Here is a 25,092-nt window from a genome sequence, read left to right as displayed (position 1 = left end):
TCTCTGCTTTCTGGTTCGTGTGTGTATGTGTGAGTGCATGGATATACATGTTATATGTCCAGGACAGAAAAATTATACATGCTGTAAAAGCTAGAGCTCAACAATTTAGCAAAAACTAAGACTTTTTTTGTATACTAACTATAACATTAATTCCTGTGCCATTTGATTCAAACTTTCTATGCCGTCAAAGGCAGTTAACTGCTATCCGGCACACTTTTCAGATCAAAGATTTCTTCTACCCGGGTTACGTGACCGCCGCTCAAATAAGCGAACCCCCAAATGACCCTGTCAAAAACGTATGGTACCAATTAAAAAATCGACACAACTTGGCAACTTAAACTTACGAAGAGAACTCAAAATCAATTATTTATCCAGTACAGGTGGTTTTATTTGGCTGTCTTGCAGATTTTTACGCCATTCATACGTGCAGGTGTCGATCAAAAAAATGAATTTTCTGCTTCAATTTTAAGGGGTAACATGATAAAAAGCACTGTATTTCAGCAATGACCCCTGTGTGTGTGGGAGAGAGAGAAACAGCCAGCACCAAACACACACACACGCACACACTATTCCCATTTGAACAGTATCAATGCATGTATGACTGCATGGCATTTAGTAGTATAATGTACTTTATTTCCCAGAGTCCAACAAATACTGACAGCAGGGGTAAACTGGCAAAAAGGTGCAAGTGTCAGTTGATAAATAGCTATACCCAAAACTAAACAATCATATAAATCAACATCAAATCAACCTTTATATAAATACTCCACCTGGGCCTCTCATTTTAAAAATGTTCCATACGCATTGGAACATAGGAAATAAGCAGCGCTACGGGATTGACCCTCTGTAGAATAGACACACAACCAATAACGACATTTCAATTGAAATTCACCAAAATAGCAAATCTAAGAGCGTAGGAAAAGTTGGAAACATGGCACTCCAAAGGAATTCTAGTCAATGCTTTGCTGTTATGAGAATACTTTGCATTTTTTTAATTTTTTTTAAACAAAAAACCCCACACAGACATCATTTTTCTGCATTCACACAAAAACATCTTCAAACAAGAAGGGCAAAGCCCATACGACTCACATGCTTGACCTTGACCTTTACATGACCTTGACCTTCAGGGTCAAGGTCAAATAACTAAACCTAGCAATGACATCATACACTAAGAACTGCTTTACACATTTTTCCTACCAAAATACATGTGACCTTGACCCAAGGTCAAGGTCATCCAAGGTCATGCAACACAAAGCTGTTAATTCAAGACATAGGAAGTACAATGGTGCTTATTGGCTCTTTCTACCATGAGATATGGTCACTTTTAGTGGTTCACTACCTTATTTTGGTCACATTTCATAAGGGTCAAAGTAACCTTGACCTTGATCATATGTGACCAAATGTGTCTCATGATGAAAGCATATCATGTGCCCCACATAATTTTTAAGTTTGAAACAGTTATCTTCCATAGTTCAGGGTCAAGGTCACTTCAAAATATGTTTACAATCCAACTTTGAAGAGCTCCTGTGACCTTGCCCTTGAAGCAAGGTAAACCAAACTGGTATCAAAAGATGGGGCTTACTTTGCCCTATATATCATATATAGGTGAGGTATTCAATCTCAAAAACTTCAGAGAAAATGGGAAAAATGTGAAAAATAGCTGTTTTTTAGACAACATTTATGGCCCCTGCGACCTTGACCTTGAAGCAAGGTCAAGATGCTATGTATGTTTTTTGGGGCCTTGTCATCATACACCATCTTGCCAAATTTGGTACTGATAAACTGAATAGTGTCCAAGAAATATCCAACGTTAAAGTTTTCCGGACGGCCGGACGACTCGGGTGAGTACATAGACTCACTTTTGCTTCGCATGTGAGTCAAAAACCAGACTTCACCTCAAACTTCTGTAAGTGAAATGGCTATGAGCAATGTTGGTTTGTGCATAGTTTCCACTATTGGGTGAACAGGCCTTTGACAGAAAGCATTTGGGATCAGCTGTACTGAAAAACATGAGATCTCTACAGGGTCAGTGGGAGTTAACAGATATGTAAAGTTACAGGTAAAATGGATACACAAGCAAAATGTATTCTCACAGGCACTGTGTAAATACATGCCATTTAGACATTATTTATCACAAAAAGGAAGCCCGATTAGGTAACATATAGTGCTTCAAATCATCAATAATGCCCGATGTCTTAATGAGATTTAGACTTTAATCAATTGAAATCCACTCAATGAACAGGAGACAAATCAGTTTGTGAAACCTTTGTTTTTAAACAAGAGACTAGCAGGTTCTTAAACAAGAGACTGTCAGGTTCTTAAACAAGAGACTATCAGACTAGCAGGTTCTTAAACAAGAGACTGTCAGGTTCTTAAACAAGAGACTATCAGGTTACTTTGTCCAACTTCTTAATTTGTCACTATTCTGGCCCGTTTTCATTGTCTATACAGTAAGTTTGAGGTGATGCTACAGACTGCTTTTGTATATGGATGTACAATTTTCTGCCAAGCCGGGTTCATACTGTTTGATCTTTTTTTCCTTTTCTTCAGGAACAAGAAGAGCAAACGCTCGATCGAGTCACTTTCGCAGTTCTGAATATTATATGAGGCATCAGATGGACAGGAAGAAATTGCTATTCACAACACAATGAGTCACGTTCACATAAAATTTGAGCCCGGTCACTTTTATAGTTTCCGAGAAAAGCCCAACGTTAAGTTGTGTGTTGCCGAACAGAAAAGGCTAGTTATCTCCCTTGTTTTTCTGATAACGTTCGTAAAAGGCTACAGATGTAAATACTTTGATGTAAAGAATAATCCTACAAAGTTTCAATCACATCCGATGAACTTTGTCAAAGATATAAAATGTCTCATTTTTCCTTTGACGCTGACCTGTGACCTTGAAAAAGGTCAAAGGTCAACGAAACCATCGTTAAAGTGTAGAGGTCATTGGAGGTCACGACTAAACAAAATATGAGCCCGATCGCTTTGATAGTTTCCGAGAAAAGTCCAACGTTAAGGTGGTGTCTACGGACGGCCGGCCGGACAGACTAACACTGACCGATTACATAGTCACTTTTTCTCAAGTGACTCAAAAATCAAATTCAGTCGCAATGCTAGCTTTTTAACCTTTGGTCTGACTAGACCTATTTTCTGAGGTTTCAAGGTTTTATTTATTCGGCTTTAGGTCCATAGGGCGTTTAAGCTAACACAGTTCACAAATAAATCACACATTAAGATGCTCTCCCGCAGTGGGGCACTGCGGTTATGAAATTAAAGGCCCCTCCTGTTTTTGGAACCGCAGGAGCTTTCTAGTTTGCTGTTAGGTAGATTGTTGGTTCCTCTTTCCTGTCATGCTCTCTTTTTCTTCATGAATTCTTTTCTTTTTTCTGCCTTCTTGCTCATTCACCTGTATTTTTTCCAAAAATCTCTTCTCTTGCCGCTTGTCTCGCGATTCATGTATAGTTTAATCTGTTAGTGTTCTGATGTAAGTCCAGCAGTAGATAGGTTAAGCCTATTTTAACATACTGGAAACTGGTAATCTTCCAGTAGGTATTAATTTAGTTTTACTAAAGCCTGCTGGGACACAAGTAATGGGTTAGTGCATTTGTAAACAGGAATCGCTTGACAAGTGGCCCCCTTCATCCCCCCCTTCCTCGTCCTGATATGGCTCTGCGTAGTCGGCTGGACGTTAAGCAACAAATAAACAAACAAACAAATTAAGATGCTCATCCGTTCTTGCATCGGGCAATACTGCAAGCCAGTTAAAACCATTTTCTTCATTTCTATAAAGGATTTCTGTTTCAACCAGTAAGTTTCCCTGAATTGCCAGGCAATATTGCAAGCCAGTTACATCCAACTTCTTCATTTCAAAGGATTTTTGTTTCAACGAGTAAGTTTCCCTGAACAATGTTAATGTCAGGCAATACTGCAAGCCAGTTACAACCATTTTCTTAATTTCTATACAGGATTTCTGATTCAACAAGTAAGTTTCGCTGAATTGTCAGACAATACTGCAAGCCAGTTACATCAATGTTCTTCATTTCTATACAAGATTTCTGTTTCAACGAGTAATATACTGCAAGCCAGTTACATACATTTTCTTCATTGCTATCAAGGATTCTGTTTCAATGAGTAAGTTTCCCTGAAATGTCAGGCAATACTGCAAGCCAGTTACATCAATTTTCTTTATTTCTATAAAGGATTTCTGTTTAGTCAGTTTCTCTGAATCGTGCAAAGTACAATCACACGGTCGCTATTGACAAGGTCACTCTGCACAGTCACTATTGTACTGACACGGTCACTGAGTATTGCCCTGCTGACCAGCCATTGAATCAAGGATGACCTGTCTGAGGACTGGCTGCTGGTCCAGAGCGACCTTTGCCTCACGGATCGTGCACCTCAACAGCGCTGCCAGGAGAGCGGTGGGCACCACCTGGGATGGAAAAAAGGGAAAGAAAAGCAGAAATTTAAAGTTGTTTAAATGCCTGAAATAGTAAACATGTTTGTAGAGTGGACTCCCCTTTCAAGACTCTCTCGCCAAGACCTTGTTATATCTGACTTTAGCTTCATAACCTCTGTAAATTTACTCCCATGTTAAGACTCCCTCCTTTTTAAGATCCAATTGTCTCAGATTTGTAGGGGGGTCTTAAAACCGGTGTTCTACTGTACAAGTTGAGGGATATACATGTACATGTACAGTGTAGCTGCTAGATGGCAGCAGAATGACCTTTTCAACAGGTAGAATTGTGGTACTTGGACTGAGTTCTTCAACAAAGAAGGGGAAAGAAAATGACAGTTTTTAAGATAGCTGAATTCAACGCATATTTTTCACACTTAGTCAGTAATGTTTTTTTTATCCAAAACAATTTTTTTCTTTCAAATACACTGCATATGAAAAGAAAGACAAGCAAATGGGCAACCACCCTCGCCCCACTTCCACCTAAAAAAAAATCAAAAGAAAACATGAGCTTAACTCATTGTCTCCCAGGTACGGATATATCCGTACCCACTCATATGGCTCTATCTGACCAGGTACGGATATATCTGCTCAGACTGTTAGCTTCAGTCGCTTCCTGTAACGTCCATCTAACGCCTGCATTCCAGCGTGTTGATACACAGTTACTACACAGTTACTACAATTCTGAGTGACCTGCTGCAGTGCAGCTGGTCTCGGCTGAAAAAAAACTTGGTCAACATAGGTGAGGTAGAAAGTGTTAAGAGAGAAAGAAAGAGAACCTTACCTTGGGCTTGGAGGCGCCAATCTTGATGTGGTCGACCATGGCAGCTGATCTGATCTCTTGGCTCACGTCGTCTGTGTCGTACAGGGAGCGCAGAAGGTAGTCCTGACACACCTCCACAGCTAGGTTGGAGTAGCGCTGAACAAAGGAGTACTTTGATCAAACACACTCCTTTCAAACACACTCCTTTCAAACACAAACACACTCCTTTCAAACACATTCCTTTCTGTTCAGCTAATAGGTGGTCCTTAACTGAGCCTGAAGTCAACTTTGTGAAGTCTTTTTGCCAAAAACTTGGTGCTTAAGCTTCATGCAGTCAGCTTCGTGAAGTATACTTCGCATAGTCAACTTCGCCCAGTTAAGGACAGGCTTTATAGAGACGGACTCGTCTTTCACTACCTACATAAGGGTCTTTCACTACCAACATAAGGGTCTTTCACTATAATAATAATAATAATATGGGAGATTTATAGAGCGCTTTACGTTCTCTAAGCGCTTTACAATGAAAAAAAAATTTGAAAAAACCCAAACATACATATACATACAAAGCAAAGCAAAAAAGCATGTGCAGCAGCATTCAGCACACAAGTGAACAACGAAACACTACATCAATACAAGCTGCAAGCATACTAACACAGGCAAAACATTCAAACATTCAAACACCTGATCAAAAAAACTACCTACATGAGGGTCTTTCACTACCTACATAAGGGTCTTTCACTACCTACATTAGTAGTTATCGTTAGATGTGGCTGTGATATCCACATTTATCAGTCAAGATGTCTCAAAAGGAGGAATCATATCAGATCGAGGCGTAAGACATTGTGACTGATAAATGTGGATATCACAGCCACATCTAACGACAACGAATTTATTGCGTTTTGTTTTGGACAGTTTCATGCATCCTTTTTCAAAATAAACAACACAGGCTCTTCCGTAAACCTCCTGTCGGTAGCTGCTAAGGAGTCTTCTTTGGGATCACCTCAAGGTCTCGGCCAACCAAGACTATGGCATACTCGTAGCAAAGCCGCTGAATGGTACCATAAACCAAGAATAGTGACGTAAGAGAATAGAATGTCGTCTTTTGATTTGGAACATGACGTGTTTCAGAACTTCTTCTCGACAACTCGGATGGTCGTTTTCACTGAACGATGGACATTGAAGTGATCAGAATTTCAGAGAATTGTCTTTTACTTTCACAGAACTGTCCCTGCTGAAAGACTTGCGATTATGTAACAATGCACGAGTCGCAATGATCCAGGTAGGAATTATGCACAGTGAATGTGACCTCTTACAGTCTCTCTCCCTTTCATTTCCTCTGTTTTCTTCATCGAGTCGTCAGGTCAGTTACGTTTTAATCTCAGGGCTGGTGCGGTGTAAACCATTGTGCCTGCAGACACTTTTGCTTCTATCTCGCTAGGGGGTGAAATCTCTTTCAAATTGTAGTGAAAGTTATCCAGTTTTTACAAGTGTCTGCTGCTTGTGTCACTTGTTTTTCTGCTAAATTGCCATTCAATGCAACCCCCGTCGGTAAGACTTCAGATCCAATTTCTAGGACACATGACTGCGTACAAAAGATTGGGCATACTTTTCTCTTTTTTGACGATTTGCCTTTTCGCTTGTTGTGTACTCAATTCTTCATCAAAGAAAGTTTATGGGAAATATCTCGCTCCTCTGTTTTTGAAGTGACTGTCTAAAGATTGCGCCCATAAGTGATTAGTCACTTCCTGCGAGATATCACTTGGCTATGACGACTTCCTGCGATATATCAATTGATATAGGGTGCATGTTTGACCAATGGTTAGTTACAGTTTCGTCATGTGACCCGTAAAAATGCAATAAAAGGGTATTTCACTACCTACAAAAGGTTAATACCTAGTTCAAAGTTTCTAGTTTGATCGCTGGTGCAGTCAAAACTGATCTGGTGACCACCTCTACATCATGACCACCTGCCCACTATAGCCATCCTAAAAGATCCCCAACAAAGTTCTCTCCTATATAATTCACCTTTTTATAACGCCCACCTGTCTAAATGAACCACGTTTGTCAGGTGGTTGTCATAGACAGGTTTGACTGTAATTAGCAAATTGAAAATGTCAATCAATCAATCAATCAATCAATCAATGTGTTATCATTCGCACTGTTGAGAATTCTTCCCTAACTTATATGTGTAAAAAAGTTAGAAATAATTACACATTAACATGCTTCCATTTGAAACTTCGAGGTCTTCATCGGGGATTGACGCCCGACCAAAGGTAATTGAAGCCCGACGGAGCAAAGCGACGGAGGGCTTCAATTAGACTTTGGGAGGGCGTCAATCCACGATGAAGACCGAGAAGTTTCAAATGGAAGCGTGTTAATGTTATTGTAATTCAATCTGACGACGATCTCTTTCCTGCTTTCATGCGATGGTAAACAGACAGAATTGGTTCTGTTCTGTTCACACACTACTTTCAGTCCACCTACCTGCAAGGGTCAAGTCCCAAGAAATATGTCTCTGTATTCCTATCGTATAATAATAATAATAATAAAGATAGCTTATATAGCGCCGCTTCACAAATTTAACTATGCTCTTAGCGCTGTACATCGAGATATAACAATTTCAATAATATAAATACAAAGATGATATTATAATAATACACATTTACAAATATCACTCACGTGCATACATCCTCGTGCACACCACGCGCATACACACTCCCACTCATTAACAAGTGCTTCCATCCCCCTGCCACTGAGATGTTCATATACCCCCCTGGACAAGCTCACACCATGTCCGTCTCCTCTCTAGACTGTACATACACTCAGCAAGAAAAAGAAAGACTAAATGCAAATTTCATACACAACCCTATAGCTCAATCAAAGCTGAAGCAACTATACAAAAAAGACACATTCAAACAACAAATCTAACTTCACCTCTAACAGTCTATAAAGATGGCAAGGACAATTTACAAAGATTCACTCTCCTCCTGTTTTGTTTTCTTTCACATACATTTTCCCTTCTTTTATGACGGGTTTCTGGACAGCAAACTCAAAACAAATTCTTTTCATCACAAAAGCGATATTTGGAATTGACTGACGTAGTCCGAAAGAATTCATGCATCAACTTACGTCACGTATTCGACGTCATCACTTATACCTTATACCTTATGGTCTCGGTATTTCGTTGGTACTTCATATTTCCTACTTGTAAAATGACCCTCAAAGCTAACCGAGACTAGTTGAGGTTGTATCAATGCATCTCGCCAGAAGGTTGTTGATGGCTTTTTTAGCAAGTGGTTTTCGACAATTAATGACCGGTAATTTTTAATGAGTTGGGGCATTCTGACCAATCACAGGATCTGTTTCATTAAAACGCCAACTCGATTGAATTACAATAAGCGTTATCGGTAAAACTCCTACCTGAATGATCCCCACTGCCCGATGGAAGAGCTTCACATTGCTGAAGAATAAAAAGGAGTCAGTAAAAAAATAAATTCAGCAAAACAGGGAGAAGTAAAAAAAAAAAGCTTACTAAATGTATAAATAAAGAAACTAGACTTTTGGAATAAAGAGGAAAGAGTAAAGAAAATCCAGAAAACGTTGCCAAAAGAGAAAGACCAAATTGCCAAAGAACACAAACGCAAAGTAATAAGAAATCAATAAGAAGACAACATTCAAAACAGGATCAGTGACAGAGTGGAAGATGCAGAAAAAGCCTTCCATACTACACGAATTCCAAAAATAACTCCGTCCGGTTTTGGAAAATAACTCCGAAAATAACTGAATGTCTTCTCGGAGAGTGACCTTTTCTTGCAAAACCACCTGCCAAACATTGGAGGGGCCAATCACTAGCGACAGGAGTGTTGGAAACATGTGCTCCCGTCTACGTGTTTCACACACACCCCTCGCTAATCATAGGTCCCTCCAATATTTGTACGAGGTTTTGCAAGAAAAGGTCACTCTCCTACAACCCATACGAACCCGACAGAGTTATTTCCAGGATTCATCTATTCACTGACCTTGGCTTCAGGTCAATCATGATGTTGTTGAACACCTTGCCCTTCATGATGTGAGCTCCCGTGCTGACCGCGTTCAAGGTCCACTTGACGGCCAGCTCGGCGTACAGGTCAATGGTCCTTAACCTCAGGTCAGCGTCAAGGGCGGCCGAATCCAGCACGACCTCTGTCAGATCTAAGGTCACCTTGGAGTTGAAGGTTGATACACTCTGAACCGAGTCTCCCTGTGAACCAGAAGGAAGAACAAAGCAATCAGATGTGTTGTGCTCTGCAGACAAAGTTTACAACACAGTGGTATCTTTTGGAACAAAAAAATTAAAGTTAAAATTAAAAAAAAAATGTTTACAAAAAAATGACACTCTTGAGTTCAGAAAAGGTCACTTAAGATTTGAGAATGATGATATGACTTTGCATTACCTTAGTGATGTTGACAACAATGCAGGCTTTGTTACAAGGTTTGACTTCCACCTCTTTTGGGATGCTGTAGGGTCTGTCTGAAAACACAATCGTACACAAGGCTGTCTGACTCACAAATGTCACTGTTCAAATTTGTTATTACTGTAGATTGAAAGCACAACCAGAGAGTTTCTGCAAACACAGATGGATATGACACAAAGTGTTTTGATCAAAAATCTACAGTGTGTGTGTGTGTGTGTGTGTGTGTGTGTGTGTGTGTGTGTGTGTGTGTGTGTGTGTGTGTGTGTGTGTGTGTGTGTGTGTGTGATTTGCACATGCATATATCCACAAGAGTATGCATCATGACACATGCACATCATTGTGTGAATTAATGTGTGAAGAGTATTGTCTTGAATGCGTTCATAATATTTCTGGCACATCTTGTTGTTAAGTTTAGCAAGAGACCTTCTAAAAAAAACTGTTCAACTAAAATTTGTTGAGAAAGAAATTCCACACACAAAGCCCACCTTTTGATATAAAGATGACAAGGTCTCTGTCAGTGAGATTAGGAACAATTTGATCCATGAAGTCCTGAAGTGAGATACCAAAATGCTTCCCCTGCAATGCAGAACCAGCAAATCACCACATCAAAAACTGAAAACAGGTAGGAATATGATAATAAAAAGGATGGTCAAATATTTCTTTGGCTCAGGAGGTGTTTCCCTAGCGGCAGCATAATCATTGCAAATCATGTTCCGCTTCCAAACATATCAATCATCCTCCAGTTCAACTTTGCCTTTACAATCAAAATACAATAACACAACAAAAACCTGTCAACTGTGTGTGACAGTACGAAGCAGTAGTTCCCCTTTCAAGGCAGCTGCTCTGCCGGCCTTTAGCATTGGACTATTAATAGCCCAAACTTTAAAATTTGAGTTCACCAGAGCAGATTTCTATAAGGCGACTACAACTCTCCTGTTTGACTTGCTTTGTTTCCAAAGGTATTTCAAGTGTGTTGTGTCATTGGGAACATTTGTTTAAAGTTTGACAATTAAAAAACACATATGGTTTGTACCAAACATACCAAGCTTGACAAGTCTCCCTCCAAGTTAGCAAGCGTCTGATATCCCCCTTCCAGGAAACCTCGCACATCGTCCAAAGCTGAAAACAAAACATCTGCAGATCATAGCTCAGGCCCAATCACAAACACAGACAATGTGTGTGTGTGTGTGTGTGTGTGTGATGTGTCATGGTGTGTGTGCACATAAAACATCATCATCATCATCATCCTCATCCTCATCATCAATCATCATCATCATCATCACTCATGCACTAAAAACTGAGAGAAATGTGCATCAAAAAAAGACAAACTTACTAGCACCATAGGTAGGACTGCACTCTGATGCATCAATCAGCCCCATGATCCCAAGGCCACCGCTACCAATGTAGTACAGGTGTCCGCCTTGCTTCAAGCTGTCGGCACAAAACAGAAACATGGTTCAAAACAATACTACCGACAACAAAGTTAAAACAACCACTTTGTGGGACATGAAACTGTTGCTGATTTCCATTATGTCAAAACCACGGTAAAACTGCACACCCATCAACTATGAGTCTTGTCCTCGAAAGATCATCAATGAAAGAGTGCAGTCATGACCTCAAACACACAGACGCGCATGCATGCATGCACAAACATACAAACACACACGCACACCCACAGACACACTGTGACATAAACACACACACAGTCATAGTCACTCACACACACACACACACACACACACGCATGCATGCATGCACACACGCACACCCATAACACACTGTGACATAAACACAAACACTCTCTCTCTCTCTCTCTCTCTCTCTCTCTCTCCCCACACATTTCCACTTGAGGTGTTGCACCGACTGGTTTTCTCCACAATGTTTACCTGCTACCTGCAAGGTGCAGCAGAGCGGCAATGTCAGACTTCTGGCTGTACACACTTTCCCACACCTGCTTGTACTGCACCAGGTAATCCTTGATGCTGTGGTGGCAAAGAGAAGTACAGTTGAACCTTCTTTTAAGACCTCCCCCCCCCCCTCTCCAATTTAAGCCTTCCCCATCTAGAAGACTTTGATTTCTTCCGATTTTCTGTTCATAATGACTGTAAATTTAACCTCATTTTTCTATACCCCTGGGTCAAAATGAGAAGAACACTGGAACCTTCTTTATAGTTGTGCTATGTAGAATCTGTTTGTAACGTGTCATACAAGTTAAAACTGAACCTACAGAATACAGAATATTTTATTGCCCAAGTTTGGGAATTCGTGTTGAAAATAAAATATTCTGTATTCTGCTGGCTTTAATTATATACCCCAGTTTGGTGTGCATGAAGCTCTTGGCATGAGCAGGCATCAGTACGGCCTCCAGCAGAAGTTTGGTGGCCGTGCCGCTCTTCATGCGACTGGACCCTGTGATGGGCTCTGGCTGAAACACAGGACAGTGAAAATACGGTAAAGACAGCAAATGACTGCTGCTCTGAAAAACAGCATTGTGCAAATAGCATGGTAAATAGGGTAAAGGCATGAAAACCAATGACTGCTGCTCACTAAAGAAAAAATGTCAGGTTTCTGAATCATATAATTTAGTCACAACATGTGGTACCTGCGATTAAAGGACACTTTTGTGATTAGATGAAAGTGTCCCTTCAGTGCGGGTACCCTGTCATGACTGGTAAGATCATAGAGACAGGGACTATAGGAAGTGTCCTTAACTGGGAGGTGTCCTTTCATCAAAGGAACCAAACATCAAAATACCATAATTTATCAACTTAAGCTAAAAATGTTTTACAGATTGAAGTTGAAATAAACTTAACTCAAATGGGATTAATCTTTTCACTCCATGTCTTGCTTGAACATTGATAGAACAAAAGCATGTTTGGTGTTACATGTGGTCAAACAGCCCAACAAAGCCATCTCACCACTTCCACATCACAATCCTTTAAATCAACTTTTTCTTTTAAAGATAAAGGGCTAACCTCTCTGCCACAGTGAACTATGCAAACTAACCAAAAGGCGTCCGCCCCGTGATCGGGAGGTCGTGGGTTCGAACCCCGGCCGGGTCATACATAAGACTTTAAAATTGGCAATCTAGTGGCTGCTCCGCCTGGCGTCTGGCATTATGGGGTTCGTGCTAGGACTGGTTGGTCCGGTGTCAGAATAATGTGACTGGGTGAGACATGAAGCCTGTGCTGCGACTTCTGTCCTGTGTGTGGCGCACGTTATATGTCAAAGCAGCACCGCCCTGATATGGCCCTTCGTGGTCGGCTGGGCGTTAAGCAAACAAACAAACAAACAAACAAACTAACCAAGAGGAATTAGATAGAGAAAAACTGCTGTGCTCACCCCAACCACAGGGTTCAGGATAAAGCCTTGACCTTTGGCCTCTGCTTCCTCCAGACGCTGAACAACTGCAATCAGTTATCTCAACTCATAATGCACAAACACTGGTAAAAAAACCAATGGGTAAGCCATTCACATAAGGACAGTTCAACATCTTTTTATAATTTTTACAGATATTGAGAAATAACCACAACATGTAAATCATTCAGAACTAACAAAGAACAAACATAATGACTTATCAATAATATTTATTCGTTTCTTTCTTTATAGAATACTGTCACAATGCATCATATTTCTTGTATGTTATACGCACATTCTGATTTTAAATTTGGTATAAAATAAACAGAAAGCTTTAAATATAAGATTCAAAGGTAACTGTTTCTGGACAATACGGTAACTGTTTCTGGACAATACGACAAACAAAAATTAGTAGAGATTCAACAGTAACTGATTTACCTTGTAAAAAAGTTTTGTCCCACTTTTCAATTGGCATGTTTCTGAAAAACAAAGCAAATGAAAAGAGAAAAATTCAAGGTATGGGCACATGAGTATATAATGCTTACTATCTGTCCTGAATACTTTTAACACTATTGTGACTATCACTGCCACGGCGTTAACGTCCTGCCTGCCCAAGCTTGCCACCAAGAAACTTCCCCAAAATCAATAACTGTAAAGAAATCTGTCTAGCAAGCTTGAATTAAGTCCAATCACCACCAAATTTTGTGTACTAATTCAAAAATGGATGCCCAGTTCAGTCGTGCTATTTATAAGTTTGTCACGCGATTTGTTTTAGCAAAGGGGGGTGAAAGGGGGGTGAAAGGGGGATAATTTGTGTTTTTTAACGTTTTTTTGTGTGTGTTTTATTTTCCACTGCTTTTTTTAAAAGTTATTTAAAAAAAAAAGTATTATAAATAATGTTATAACCAAACAAGGTGTAAAACCTATGAATTAGCTGAAATATTGTTAACATTGTACACAGAAATAAGGAGACAGTACAAAGAAAAAAACAAGCAAATCACGCATTCACTCACAGCATCCTGACTCAAATGAAACAAAACTGTAACACTCACCAAATGATGTCTAGGTAATCCATATTGAATATAAGTCACATTTTCACAACAAAGTACCAACTGTACACCTATGAACATTTCCAAAAGGATTAGAAGGCTCCAGCCATCCATTGTTATCAGTGCTGCCACGCCCCCATAGCTCCTGCACGATTCCGAGATACATGTTCGTCTAGCAGTATCACCCCCTACCACGTGTAGTTTGCCGACTCGTACTAGCAACAACGGGACTGTTTCTTCCTCAATATCACTGCTATTATCGCTTTCTTGAGGCTAAAACGACACGATGTATCATGATCTACAGGATCCTCAAGATCCAAAATCCGGAGAATCTCCTCCCGTGACAAGGCTCGCCTTCGATTCATTTTTTTTGTTCGAAAACACCACGCAAATCTGCACTAATTTGATCAAGCCGGAAGAGAAAACCACGTGTATCAAGGGAAACAACTCAATTTATTGCAATCTTCAAAAACCGGGAAGCAATCACGAGTCTTGTACCTTGTATGACTGATACTGAAAAATGCGTGTCCCGTCCATGAGCGTGTCAGCGCGGTTACTGATTTATCAGCGTCCTGTCGCGAAAGTGTTAAACAGGAAGCATGCTTTGCTTTCTACATCCATAAGACAGACTGTTCTGGAAGAATTTCAATCTCAAAATAAAGTTCATTCATAGATCCCAATATAGGTTTTCTGGTGATTTTGAACTCTGATGCGCATTTTTTTCTGAAGATAAAAGTGTCACATCGAGCGAACATTATAAAAAAAATGCACATCACAGCTATTTTACATTTTATACGTTATATTTGAATGCTATTTTATAAGTTTTGACTAAATGTTTTAACATAGACGGGGAATCGAGACGAGGGTGGTGGTGTATGTGTGTGTAGGTCCCTTCGTGTACACTACATTGGGGTGTGCACGTTAAAGATCCCACGATTGACAAAAGGATCTTCCTGGCAAAATTGTATAGGCATAGATAAAAAATGTCCACCAAAATACCCGTGTGACCTGGAATAATAGGCCGTGAAAAGTAGGATATGCGCCGAAATGGCTGCGATCTGCTGGTCGATGTGAATGCGTGATGTATTGTGTAAAAAATTCCATCTCGCACGGCATAAATAGATCCCTGCGCCTTGAGTCCGAGTCTGGAGATACGCGCGCGATATAAGACTTCCTATAAAGTGTTATGGCAGACTGTCAAAGTCAGTGGGATGCACTCTCACCTTTTTGTGTCAAACTAAACTTCATACAACATTATTTATAATTATAAACTCACCTTGCCAGGTGTGCTGGGTTGAAGCCGAGCAGGACAGGTGTGAATCTGTCCAGGTGCTTGAGGCAGTAGTCGAGTTGTCCAGCGATGAACGGTGCAGACAGGCCGCAAGTGATTCCAAAATATAACACCCGCACTTTGTCTTCACTTAACTGAAACAATACATTTGGAAATATAATCAAATCGTTATATTTGAATGTATCGATTAAACATTGGATTTGACTTCTTTGAGCCATGTGACGTCAGAGTCCGACAAAACCTCGGAGTGCATGTTTGCTTGCGTTCAATCGTAAAAAGTAAAAGGAATTCTAACTAAAGTTGATCGATAAATAAATGTTATTTGTATTGTTGACCAAAATATGACATTTGATACAGATCTCGACAGTCATTGTTCACCTCGACCGCTGGCGCGGTCTCCGAGGAACACTGACTGTCTCAATCTGTGTCAAATGTCATATTTTGGTCAACAATACAAATAACATATAATGTTTGAGTTGATCCGATGAATATAAAACCTGATGCTTATTATTTGAACAATAACCAGAAGATAAGCATGAGTGTCTTGAGTTTTGGTGAGTGTCCTAGAATCTAACAATTTTGTTGGATTTGGAAAGGCACTTTATTGAAGCCAGGTCAAACAGTGACAGTAGGCTCCCTTTTGACGCACCAGTGTGACACTTGCTTACAGTCAGGTGGTTTAACCTTCAAACAAAGTGTGTGGCAAAGTAAATGCTTCAACCCAGTCACAGCCAGCGTGTACACAAAGTGTAAATGCTTTCATTGCTGTATTACCTGCTTCAGGATTTTGGCGCCAAGAAGAGGATCGTCCTCCACTGCTTCCTGTGAGGTGAACAGAGCCCTGCAGACACAGATGGTCAATCATTTTCTAACATGAAAGATTAAGAATCAATATAAATGACTAACAATTAAAAAGCTGATGGTAGTCATGCAAGAAAAGCTGTTGGCCAAAGACCTCAACTCGAGGGCAGCACAGTGGTCCTACAAAGCCAACTCACAATTTGACCAATCTGCAAACAACAGAAGAAGACGAAGAGTGGTATACGGTGGGGTGTTAAATAGGGGAGTCTTAAAAGGCGGGTTCCACAGTATTATGGTAACTGAGTAAGCTATTACAAGTTACTTAACTGTTTCAAATTCAAAAAAATTGGTTCATATTCTTCTTCTGCTGCGTTTGTGGGCTGAAACTCCCACGTACACTCGTGTTTTTTGCACGAGTGGAATTTTACGTGTACGACCGTTTTTTACCCCGCCATTTAGGCAGCCATACGCCGTTTTCGGAGGAAGCATGCTGGGTATTTTCGTGTTTCTATAACCCACCGAACTCTGACATGGATTACAGGATCTTTTTCGTGCGCACTTGGTCTTGTGCTTGCGTGTACACACGGGGGTGTTCGGACACCGAGGAGAGTCTGCACACAAAGTTGACTCTGAGAAATAAATCTGTCGCCGAACGTGGGGACGAACTCACGCTGACAGTGGCCAACTGGATACAAATCCAGCGCGCTACCGACTGAGCTACATCCCCGCCCATTGGTTCATATAATAAACACAGTTATACTTTCAAAGAGTTGACAATAATTGCATCACTCAATATCATCATCACCATTAGATGTCCCAGCTGATAGAATTAGAGGCCTATGAGGATGTGAAATAAATGAGTCAGTCAGGATGTGAAATAAATGAGTCAGTCAGGATGTGAAATAAATGAGTCAGTCAGGATGTTCAGTCAGTCAGTCAGTCAGTCAGTCAGTCAGTCCAGTCCAGTCCAGTCCAGTCCAGTCCAGTCCAGTCCAGTCCAGTCCAGTCCAGTCCAGTCAGTCAGGATCTGACAGGCACAATGGCCGAGTGGATAATACGCCGGAATCTCATGCGGAAAGTTGCATGTTGGAAGCCCATGGACCAGCACCTGGTGGGTTAAGGGTGGAGATTTTTTCAATCTCCCAAGTCAACTTGGGAGCAGACCTGCTAGTGCCTTATTTCCCTTCGTGTGTACACGCAAGCCCAAGACCAAGTGCGCATGGAAAAGATCCTGTAATCCATGTCAGAGTTCAGTAGGTTATAGAAACAAAAAAATACCCAGCGCGCTTTCCCCAAAAGCAGCATATGGCTGCAAAAATGGCTGGGTAAAAAAAGGCCATACGTGTAAAAAGCCATTTGTGCATAAAACACAAGTGTATGTGAGAGTTGCAGCCCATGAATGCAGAAGAAGAAGAAAATGAAGATGACTCACCTGTCTCCCCCGGCCATGATGTACTGATAGCACTCCGTGATGCCCAGGTGTCTCAGGTGACTGTTGAATGTTCGCTGTTGGAAAGGAAATTCATAAGGCCAAAAAAAAAATAGGTCTGTTTACGGTAACATAGGCCAAAAAAATAGGGTCGGTAGGTTGGGATATTTTTATTTTTTTTCTTCTTTTTTTTTCCCCCCAAATGCCAAAAAAAAGTCTAGGGTCGCGCGAAAAAAATAGGGTCGGTCGGGTTACCGTAAACAGACTTTTTTTTGTTGTTGGCCTAATTACAACACACAGGTACCATTCATTATAGTATACTCACAGGTCCGATGAAAGCTTCAGAAATCTTATATTTTTCAAGACACATGCATGCAGACAAGAAGGAACAGGTGACATTGTAAAACATGGCCTGATCAGATAATGTCATTATAAAGCTTGAGGAAAGCCCAAACCTTCAGTACTTATGAAGCCTGAGGGGCAACATCCAATTTACTTTTCTTATCTTTGTTAATGCAATTGCACCCCTTTGCTGTTTTACCTTTACTGTAGCTACACAATAATTATCTAAATTTGAAACAGCCCAAGGTCAAGGAACATTTATACTGCAGAAAAATTTAAGAAAATTTCAAGCTTTGAAAAATGAACAAAATTACAAAAAGTCAGCCTAGCTGCATTGCACAATTTTTTTAATTTATTTTTATTTTTTTAAGAATGACATTTGATCTAAATTAAAAATATGTACCTTACAAGTTCAGCCTGGTGTGTACAGGTACTGCATGAGACTGTAAAAATGTTCAGCTTTAGCAAGACATACATAAAACATAGAGCTAAAAATAGCTCATGCTCAAGGCTGGCAGACAACTCCGCAGAGCAGCTGCAATGAAAGGGAGACTACTGCCACACCCTGTCACTTAAGTTCTAATAAAATGAAAAACCAAATCAGTAGTCAGCTTACCGCTGTGATAAATGCCAGTCTTCCAGAGGTACCACAGCCACTGAAGATTATTACTGATCTGTCCGCATCCTGAAGAGTAAAACAATGTTCTCATTAATCATTTCTTGTTCTCTCTGACTTATATGCGAAGAATTAAGTTAGAATGCTCTGGTAACCTGCTGCAAAATGCAACAGTTCTTCTCACTACTTTCCTCCTGCTTTTTGTCTTGCTTCAACTACAAATTTTTTTTAAAAAATTCTGATGAAAGCTTTAGAAACCTTAAAAATCTTAGAAATCTTAGCTCTCTCTATTTTGTCTTTACAAGTCACATACAACCACATGCGTACATACTCACTCACACTCACACTCTCTCTCTCTCTCTCTCTCTCTCTCTCTCTCTTTATTTTTTTTTACGCTGACGTCATTCCCTGTCTACGTCACTCATTTCGTCATATAATCATTCATTCACTTGCAGCTTCGTGGCAGGCGGAAGAAAAAATCTGCCAGATAAGTTTTCGTTATTGTTTGTCTGTGCACTTAAAAGACCGTTGGGTCGATATATTTGTGAATGTATTGTTTTTTCAATAACAAACGTTCCAACAACCTACCTTTTTTTGTTTTTTGAATTAGAAATCTTATATTTTTCAAGACGCCCACACACAAGAAGGAACAGCTAGGTGACATTGTAAAAAAAAGTTGCATGAAGCGATATAAACACATTTAGTCAATCTGTAGGTATCAAACTGAAAGATAAACACCAGTCATCGCCGAGACTACATTCAGATAAGGCGAAATTACTACATTTAGTCAAGCTGTGGAACTTAAGAATGAAACTGAACGCACTGCATTGTTTCACAATGACCGTAGTCCGCCGCTAGTGCAAAAGGCAGTGAAAGTGACGAGCCTGTTCAGCGCGGTAGCGGTTGCGCTGTGCTGCATAGCACGCTTTACTGTACCTCTCTTCGTTTTAACTTTCTGAGCGTGTTTTTAATCCAAACATATCATATCTATATGTTTTTGGAATCAGGAACCGACAAGGAATAAGATGAAATTGTTTTTAAAACGATTTCGGAAATTTAATTTTAATCATAATTTTTATATTTTTAATTTTCAGAGCTTGTTTTTAATCTGAATATAACATATTCATATGTTTTTTGAATCAGAACATGATGAAGAATAAAATAAAAGTAATTTTGGATCGTTTTATAAAATAATAATTTTAATTACAATTTTCAGATTTTTAATGACCAAAGTCATTAATTAATTTTTAAGCCTCCATGCTGAAATGCAATACCGAAGTCCGGCCTTCGTCGAAGATTGCTTGGCCAAAATGTCAATCAATTTGATTGAAAAATGAAGGTGTGACAGTGCCGCCTCAACTTTTACAAAAAGCCGGATATGACGTCATAAAAGACATTTATCGAAAAAATGAAAAAAACGTCTGGGGATTTCATACCCAGGAACTCTCATGTAAAATTTCATAAAGATCGGTCCAGTAGTTTAGTCTGAATTGCTCTACACACACACACACGCACAGACACACACACATACACCACGACCCTCGTCTCGATTCCCCCTCTATGTTAAAACATTTAGTCAAAACTTGACTAAATGTAAAAAACAAGTCGCGTGAAGCGATATAAACACATTTAGTCAATCTGTAGGTATCAAACTGAAAGATAAACACCAGTCATCGCCGAGACTACATTCAGATAGTCTCGGCTAAACTTCCCCGAACACCGAGACGGGTCACGCTCGTCTCCGCGAAGCATGCAAACATTATACTCGACCTATTTTCTTTAATTCTGAGCGCGTTTTTCAAGTAAACATAACATATCTTTATATTTTTGAATTCAGGAGAAAACGAGGAATACAATGCAATAATTGTTTAATCTGTAAGTGAAAAATCGTTTTTAATGACAACTTTAATGAGCAAACTAATTAACTAATTTTTAAGCTTCTGAGCTGAAATGCAATACCAAAGTCCGGACTGAGTCAAACATTGCTTAACCAAAGTTTCAATCAATTTGGTTAAAAAATGAGGGCGTGACAGTGCCGCCTCAACAATCACAAAAAGCCGGATATGACGTCATCAAAGACATTTATCAAAAAAATGAGAAAAAAGGGTGGGGATATTATACCCAGGAACTCTCATGTCAAGTTTCATGAAGATCGGTCCAGTAGTTTTGTCTGAATCGCTCTACACATACACACACACAGACACACATATATGCATACACCACGACCCTCGTCTCGATTCCCCGTCTATGTTAAAACATTTAGTCAAAATTTGACTAAATGTAAAAAGGCCTGATCAGATAATCTCATTATAAAGCTTGAGGAAAATTAACACAAACGTTCAGGACATCCACAGCAACTTCCATAATCTTTGAAAGGTTACTTTGGATCCTTTCATCAAATAAGCCCTGCAACAAATAAGTATAACATGGTAACTTATTTGATTATATATATGAAGTCTTATATCGCGCGCGTATCTTCAGACTCGGACTCAAGGCGCAGGGATCTATTTATGCAGTGTGAGATGGAATTTTTTTACACAATACATCATGCATTCACATCGACCAGCAGATCGCAGCCATTTCGGCGCATATCCTACTTTTCACGGCCTATTATTCCAAGTCACACGGGTATTTTGGTGGACATTTATTTATCTACGCCTATACAATTTTGCCAGGAATTTTGTCAATCGTGGGATCTTTAACGTGCACACCCCAATGAAGTGTACAAAGTCATATTCCACTGTAAGCCACCATTTTGTTTTTTAAATACGAAAATGCAACAGATAGATAGAGAGAGAGAGAGAGAGAGAGAGAGAGAGAGAGAGAGAGAGAGAGAGAGACCGACATCGGACAGAAAAATGTACTCACTAAAGATTATATCATTCAAAAGTGTTTAAAAATCAACCAATCCAGTTGACATCTAGGTGATTAAAAAAACCCATATCTTTTACACTTAGTGATTCTGTTTACTGTCAGGAGTTGTTTTTTTCCTTTCATTTTTAACTACTCTACATCTAATGGTATCATTTGTTCTTATTTCAAATCAAGGTAATACATTTCTCAGACACATTGAGATTCAATTGTTGCCTGCAAAATTATTAGGTTGTCAAAAGGTCTCATAAAAATAGAATTCTTGGAACATACTTTCAAAATTTATCTGGAATCAAGGCGAATAATTAATGTAAGAGCGTACCTGAAAGTCGCGCCAGCCATTGAATATCTCTTCATCGCAAGCTTGAAGTGTAGACACTATGTCTGCAAAATAGTGAAGTCCAACATTATCACACAGCTAAGTGTACTGCACAAGGTTTGCCCTATTTTCTTGTGCCTGGCAGCAATATCATGCCTGGTTGTGGTGCTAGGATAGAAATACATTTATTATAAACATACATCATTCCTTGACACAAAGGCACAACTTTTTTGGGTTCTGATCTTATAACGCACACACACACACGCACACACACACACACATGTACACACGCACACACATTCACACACACACACGCACACACATGTACACACGCACACACATTCACACACACACACAACTTGTGACTAACCAAGAGGCGCAAGAATGTCAATATTTGCTGATAGCGGATTTGTTCTCTCAGTAATGGGCTGATCAGTGTTCAGGTCCATCTTGCACTGTAAACAGATCCATGATGTACATTGATCAAGCGTGCAGGTGAACAACAACAACATACAGTTACAACATACACAAAACTAACAACAAAACATTTCTTTTCGGTTTTCCCTGTTCATTAATGTAACCCTGTAAATGTCAGCTAATTAATGGTAATAGTAATGATAGTTGGCACCCTTCCAAAACAATGACAAAGTACGCAATACAACCGAATGATCGATTGACCTGTCTCGGCCACACGCTTTGATACACACTCCTGTGGTTCTAGCCACAAAACTATAGCGCCATGAACAGTTTACGCGAGTCGCATGTTTCGTGCAACTTCACAGCTCGGTTGACCACAGTTAATTTTTCACGCAATCACGTACGTCACATATGTCCAGCTAAATGCGTTTTTTTTATTCTCTTCTAATGCAGAATGTTCACTGTTCTTGAATTCTACCGATTCCACTAACATTAATGGTGAATATATCCATCTTGGTCCGAGCACTACTGCTCCTGCTCCTCGCCCTCCTAAATATTCTCCCTGCAGGGTCCATCTCAAAAATGGCAGTGCGGACACAGACAACAATGAAAACGAAAGCGCAGCCAAGAATCCTCCTAAAAAACAAACCACGCTTTCAGCAAGAAAAAAAAACCAGACCCAGCTTACCGTGCATGTGAAAACAGCTTCACACGTTAAAGCATGGCCGCTCAACGCAGCACAATGACATTCGTAGTTGAGGAGAATGACACGGAGATAACACAAGTGTGCCAACTTTTCATCGCCGACACGAGTTTTCGCGGAGTTATCCCAAGAGAGTTACGTCCCTTGGTACAAACCAAAACTTACCACTGCGCCTGCGGAAGAAACCTTGAATGAGAGACTGTACATACGACTGGCCACAAACTAAATAAAAATTGTTTGTACGCGTGACACTGTCATCGGGTGTAAACAGTCCGCAAAGTAGACTTTTTAAAAAGCAGAATGCCTCCTGATTGTATCACAATAGCTCGTTCAAAAAGGAGGGATGAAAGCTGAAAAAGAAAGACTGAACCGAGAATGAAAGAAAGAACCGTTAGAAAGAAAACTCAACAATCAAATAAACAAAGTCATTAAGAAAGAAAGGAAAGAAGAAAAAAAAGAAAACAAGGAAAAACAAGGAACGAAATAAACGAACGAATGAACAGGCGAACATTATAAGATGTTTGATGGGTTGTTCAAGTTGACAGACCAGCCGTTTTTTGTCGGTCGCTTGGGGGGCATATCGACTTTTGTTTCATATTTATTGACCGCCCCCCAAGGACCGACAAAAAAGCTGGTCTGACAACAAACCACCAAACATCGTTTTTGTCATCATTTTGGTAGTGAGAAAATAAGTGCACAATCAACACAGGGAGCCATGCTTTGAAACACGAGTTCCGTTTTGATAACCACACGAGTTCCGTTTTTATAACCACTGGCAATCAAAGCTTGCGTGTGAAAGCAACTTTTTGTGTTTTTGAGTTCATAAAATGTTGGGATGAATATGTCAGGTTTGAGGATGCACAGTTCTGTAGGTTCATCTCGGTATTCCACCCCCTCGGGTTTCAGTTGTAAATATTAAAGCCGAGTTAGTGATCGAATGTGGAAGCTACGTTGGGTCAAAGGTCACAGAAGATTTGCGTCGTGCAGCGAAAAAAAGAATCGCGATCTTGTTTCCGACTCAGTGCCTCTTTGTTTTTCAATAGACCTGTCATTCTGAGTGCTCGGCTTTGTTAGATGTTTGGCATATCTTGTTGCTATTTTCTTTGCTTTTATTATTATTTCTTATTTGCGCTTCGCCGGTTTATCGATGCAACGTCTTGTGCACGGGTCAAAATGTGTGTGTCAGGTTTGACTTGAACTTGAAGTTCGTGTTTCTCCGAACGTCTGTGTATCGAAACACAGATACACGCACTCCATGACTTTGTAAGAAGACAAAACATATCGGTAGGTTTCATTTGCTTGTGATGAATTTATGACCTTTCATGAAGTAGTTTTGTTTTTTGTTTACTTTTGCCAGTTTGCCAGTTCGTTTTTGGAACTTTGCAAAGCAGTGTCGTGTCGTCTGTCAGTTTAGGTCTGGGGAAACGCCAATGAAAAGAGCCGAAGAATCCCCGAGCGTTTCTATTGGGTTTGCTTTTCAGTGATTATTCATGTATAACCTGCTTCCTGCAACTATGGTAACCGGGGATTTATTGCATGGGGAACATGAGATTTATTTCCCAGGTGCTTGTGAATGAAAACTCGTGAAAATGATGACAAACTTCGAGGTCAGGCTTTTGCATACGTCTGTTCTCTTCAGTCTACATTTTTAAAATTTTGTTTATTTTGTTTTTAGAAACGGACACTCCAAAATTCAACACCCTGGCTGCTTGCTGTAATGAGATGGAATTTTAGTTTTGATGAATTAATTTCTTAACTTAACTTGATTCGACAAAAAACTCCCACAGTGCACAGTGATTTTAAGAATGTCTCCAAGTGCCACGGTCTTATCCCATATAAAATAGTGGCCATATTTGAGACGGTGACCCGAACTTGTTTGCACGGGCAGGAGTGTACATTGAAGAAGGTGTGCACATATATGAACAGCCAAGACGACTATAAAACAAAAGTTCTTCTGCACCGTATACGTTTCTCAGTGTTCTGTTGTGAGACAGCTAAATTTCATGCAGTCAGCTGAACCCGCTTTGAAACAATGATTTTTAAATGACATTTGTGTTTGCTCCTCAGTTTATCGAACCTGTGCGTGCGCGTGTACCATATGCGTGTGCGTGCGTGCGTGCGTGCGTGCGTATGATTATATGTGTGTGCGTGTGCCTGTTTGTGTATATGTATGTGTGTGTGTCACGGCCCGTGTGTGTGTGTCAGTCAGTGTATGTGTGTGTGT

The 25,092-nt window shown here is 40.0% G+C and overlaps 1 protein-coding gene across 1 annotated transcript; it reads right to left on the bottom strand.

Moving 5' to 3' along the window:
- Positions 1–611: 611 nt before the first annotated feature.
- LOC138967537 (glucokinase regulatory protein-like) lies at positions 612–22,986 on the bottom strand. Its single transcript, XM_070340110.1, has 20 exons — positions 22,854–22,986; positions 22,119–22,203; positions 21,752–21,813; positions 20,896–20,964; positions 18,559–18,627; positions 17,604–17,677; positions 16,145–16,211; positions 15,356–15,504; positions 13,469–13,509; positions 13,016–13,080; positions 11,986–12,098; positions 11,560–11,655; positions 11,007–11,104; positions 10,716–10,792; positions 10,159–10,249; positions 9,653–9,729; positions 9,239–9,459; positions 8,640–8,679; positions 5,241–5,375; positions 612–4,432 (listed from the first exon to the last, which is right to left on the bottom strand). Exons 2-20 carry the CDS (start codon positions 22,195–22,197, stop codon positions 4,298–4,300), a joined length of 1,758 nt encoding a protein of 585 aa, XP_070196211.1. The 5' UTR covers positions 22,198–22,203; positions 22,854–22,986; the 3' UTR covers positions 612–4,297.
- Positions 22,987–25,092: the final 2,106 nt, after the last annotated feature.

Source organism: Littorina saxatilis, linkage group LG5, assembly GCF_037325665.1.
Source record: "Littorina saxatilis isolate snail1 linkage group LG5, US_GU_Lsax_2.0, whole genome shotgun sequence".
NCBI classification, from domain to species: Eukaryota; Metazoa; Mollusca; class Gastropoda; order Littorinimorpha; family Littorinidae; genus Littorina; species Littorina saxatilis.
The sequence above is the reverse complement of the archived record's forward strand: the minus strand, read 5'-3'. Positions and strand labels throughout refer to the sequence as shown.

What these genes read in the sequence shown, in the direction of transcription:
- LOC138967537 (XM_070340110.1), bottom strand. Translation starts at nt 22,197, where the DNA reads ATGGACCTGAACACTGATCAGCCCATTACTGAGAGAACAAATCCGCTA. An exon ending in GGACAAAACTTTTTTACAAG is followed by an intron (nt 13,081 to 13,468) that starts GTAAATCAGTTA and finishes AACTGATTGCAG; the next exon opens with TTGTTCAGCGTCTGGAGGAA. An exon ending in CTGCACCTTGCAGGTAGCAG is followed by an intron (nt 11,105 to 11,559) that starts GTAAACATTGTG and finishes TTGTGCCGACAG; the next exon opens with CTTGAAGCAAGGCGGACACC.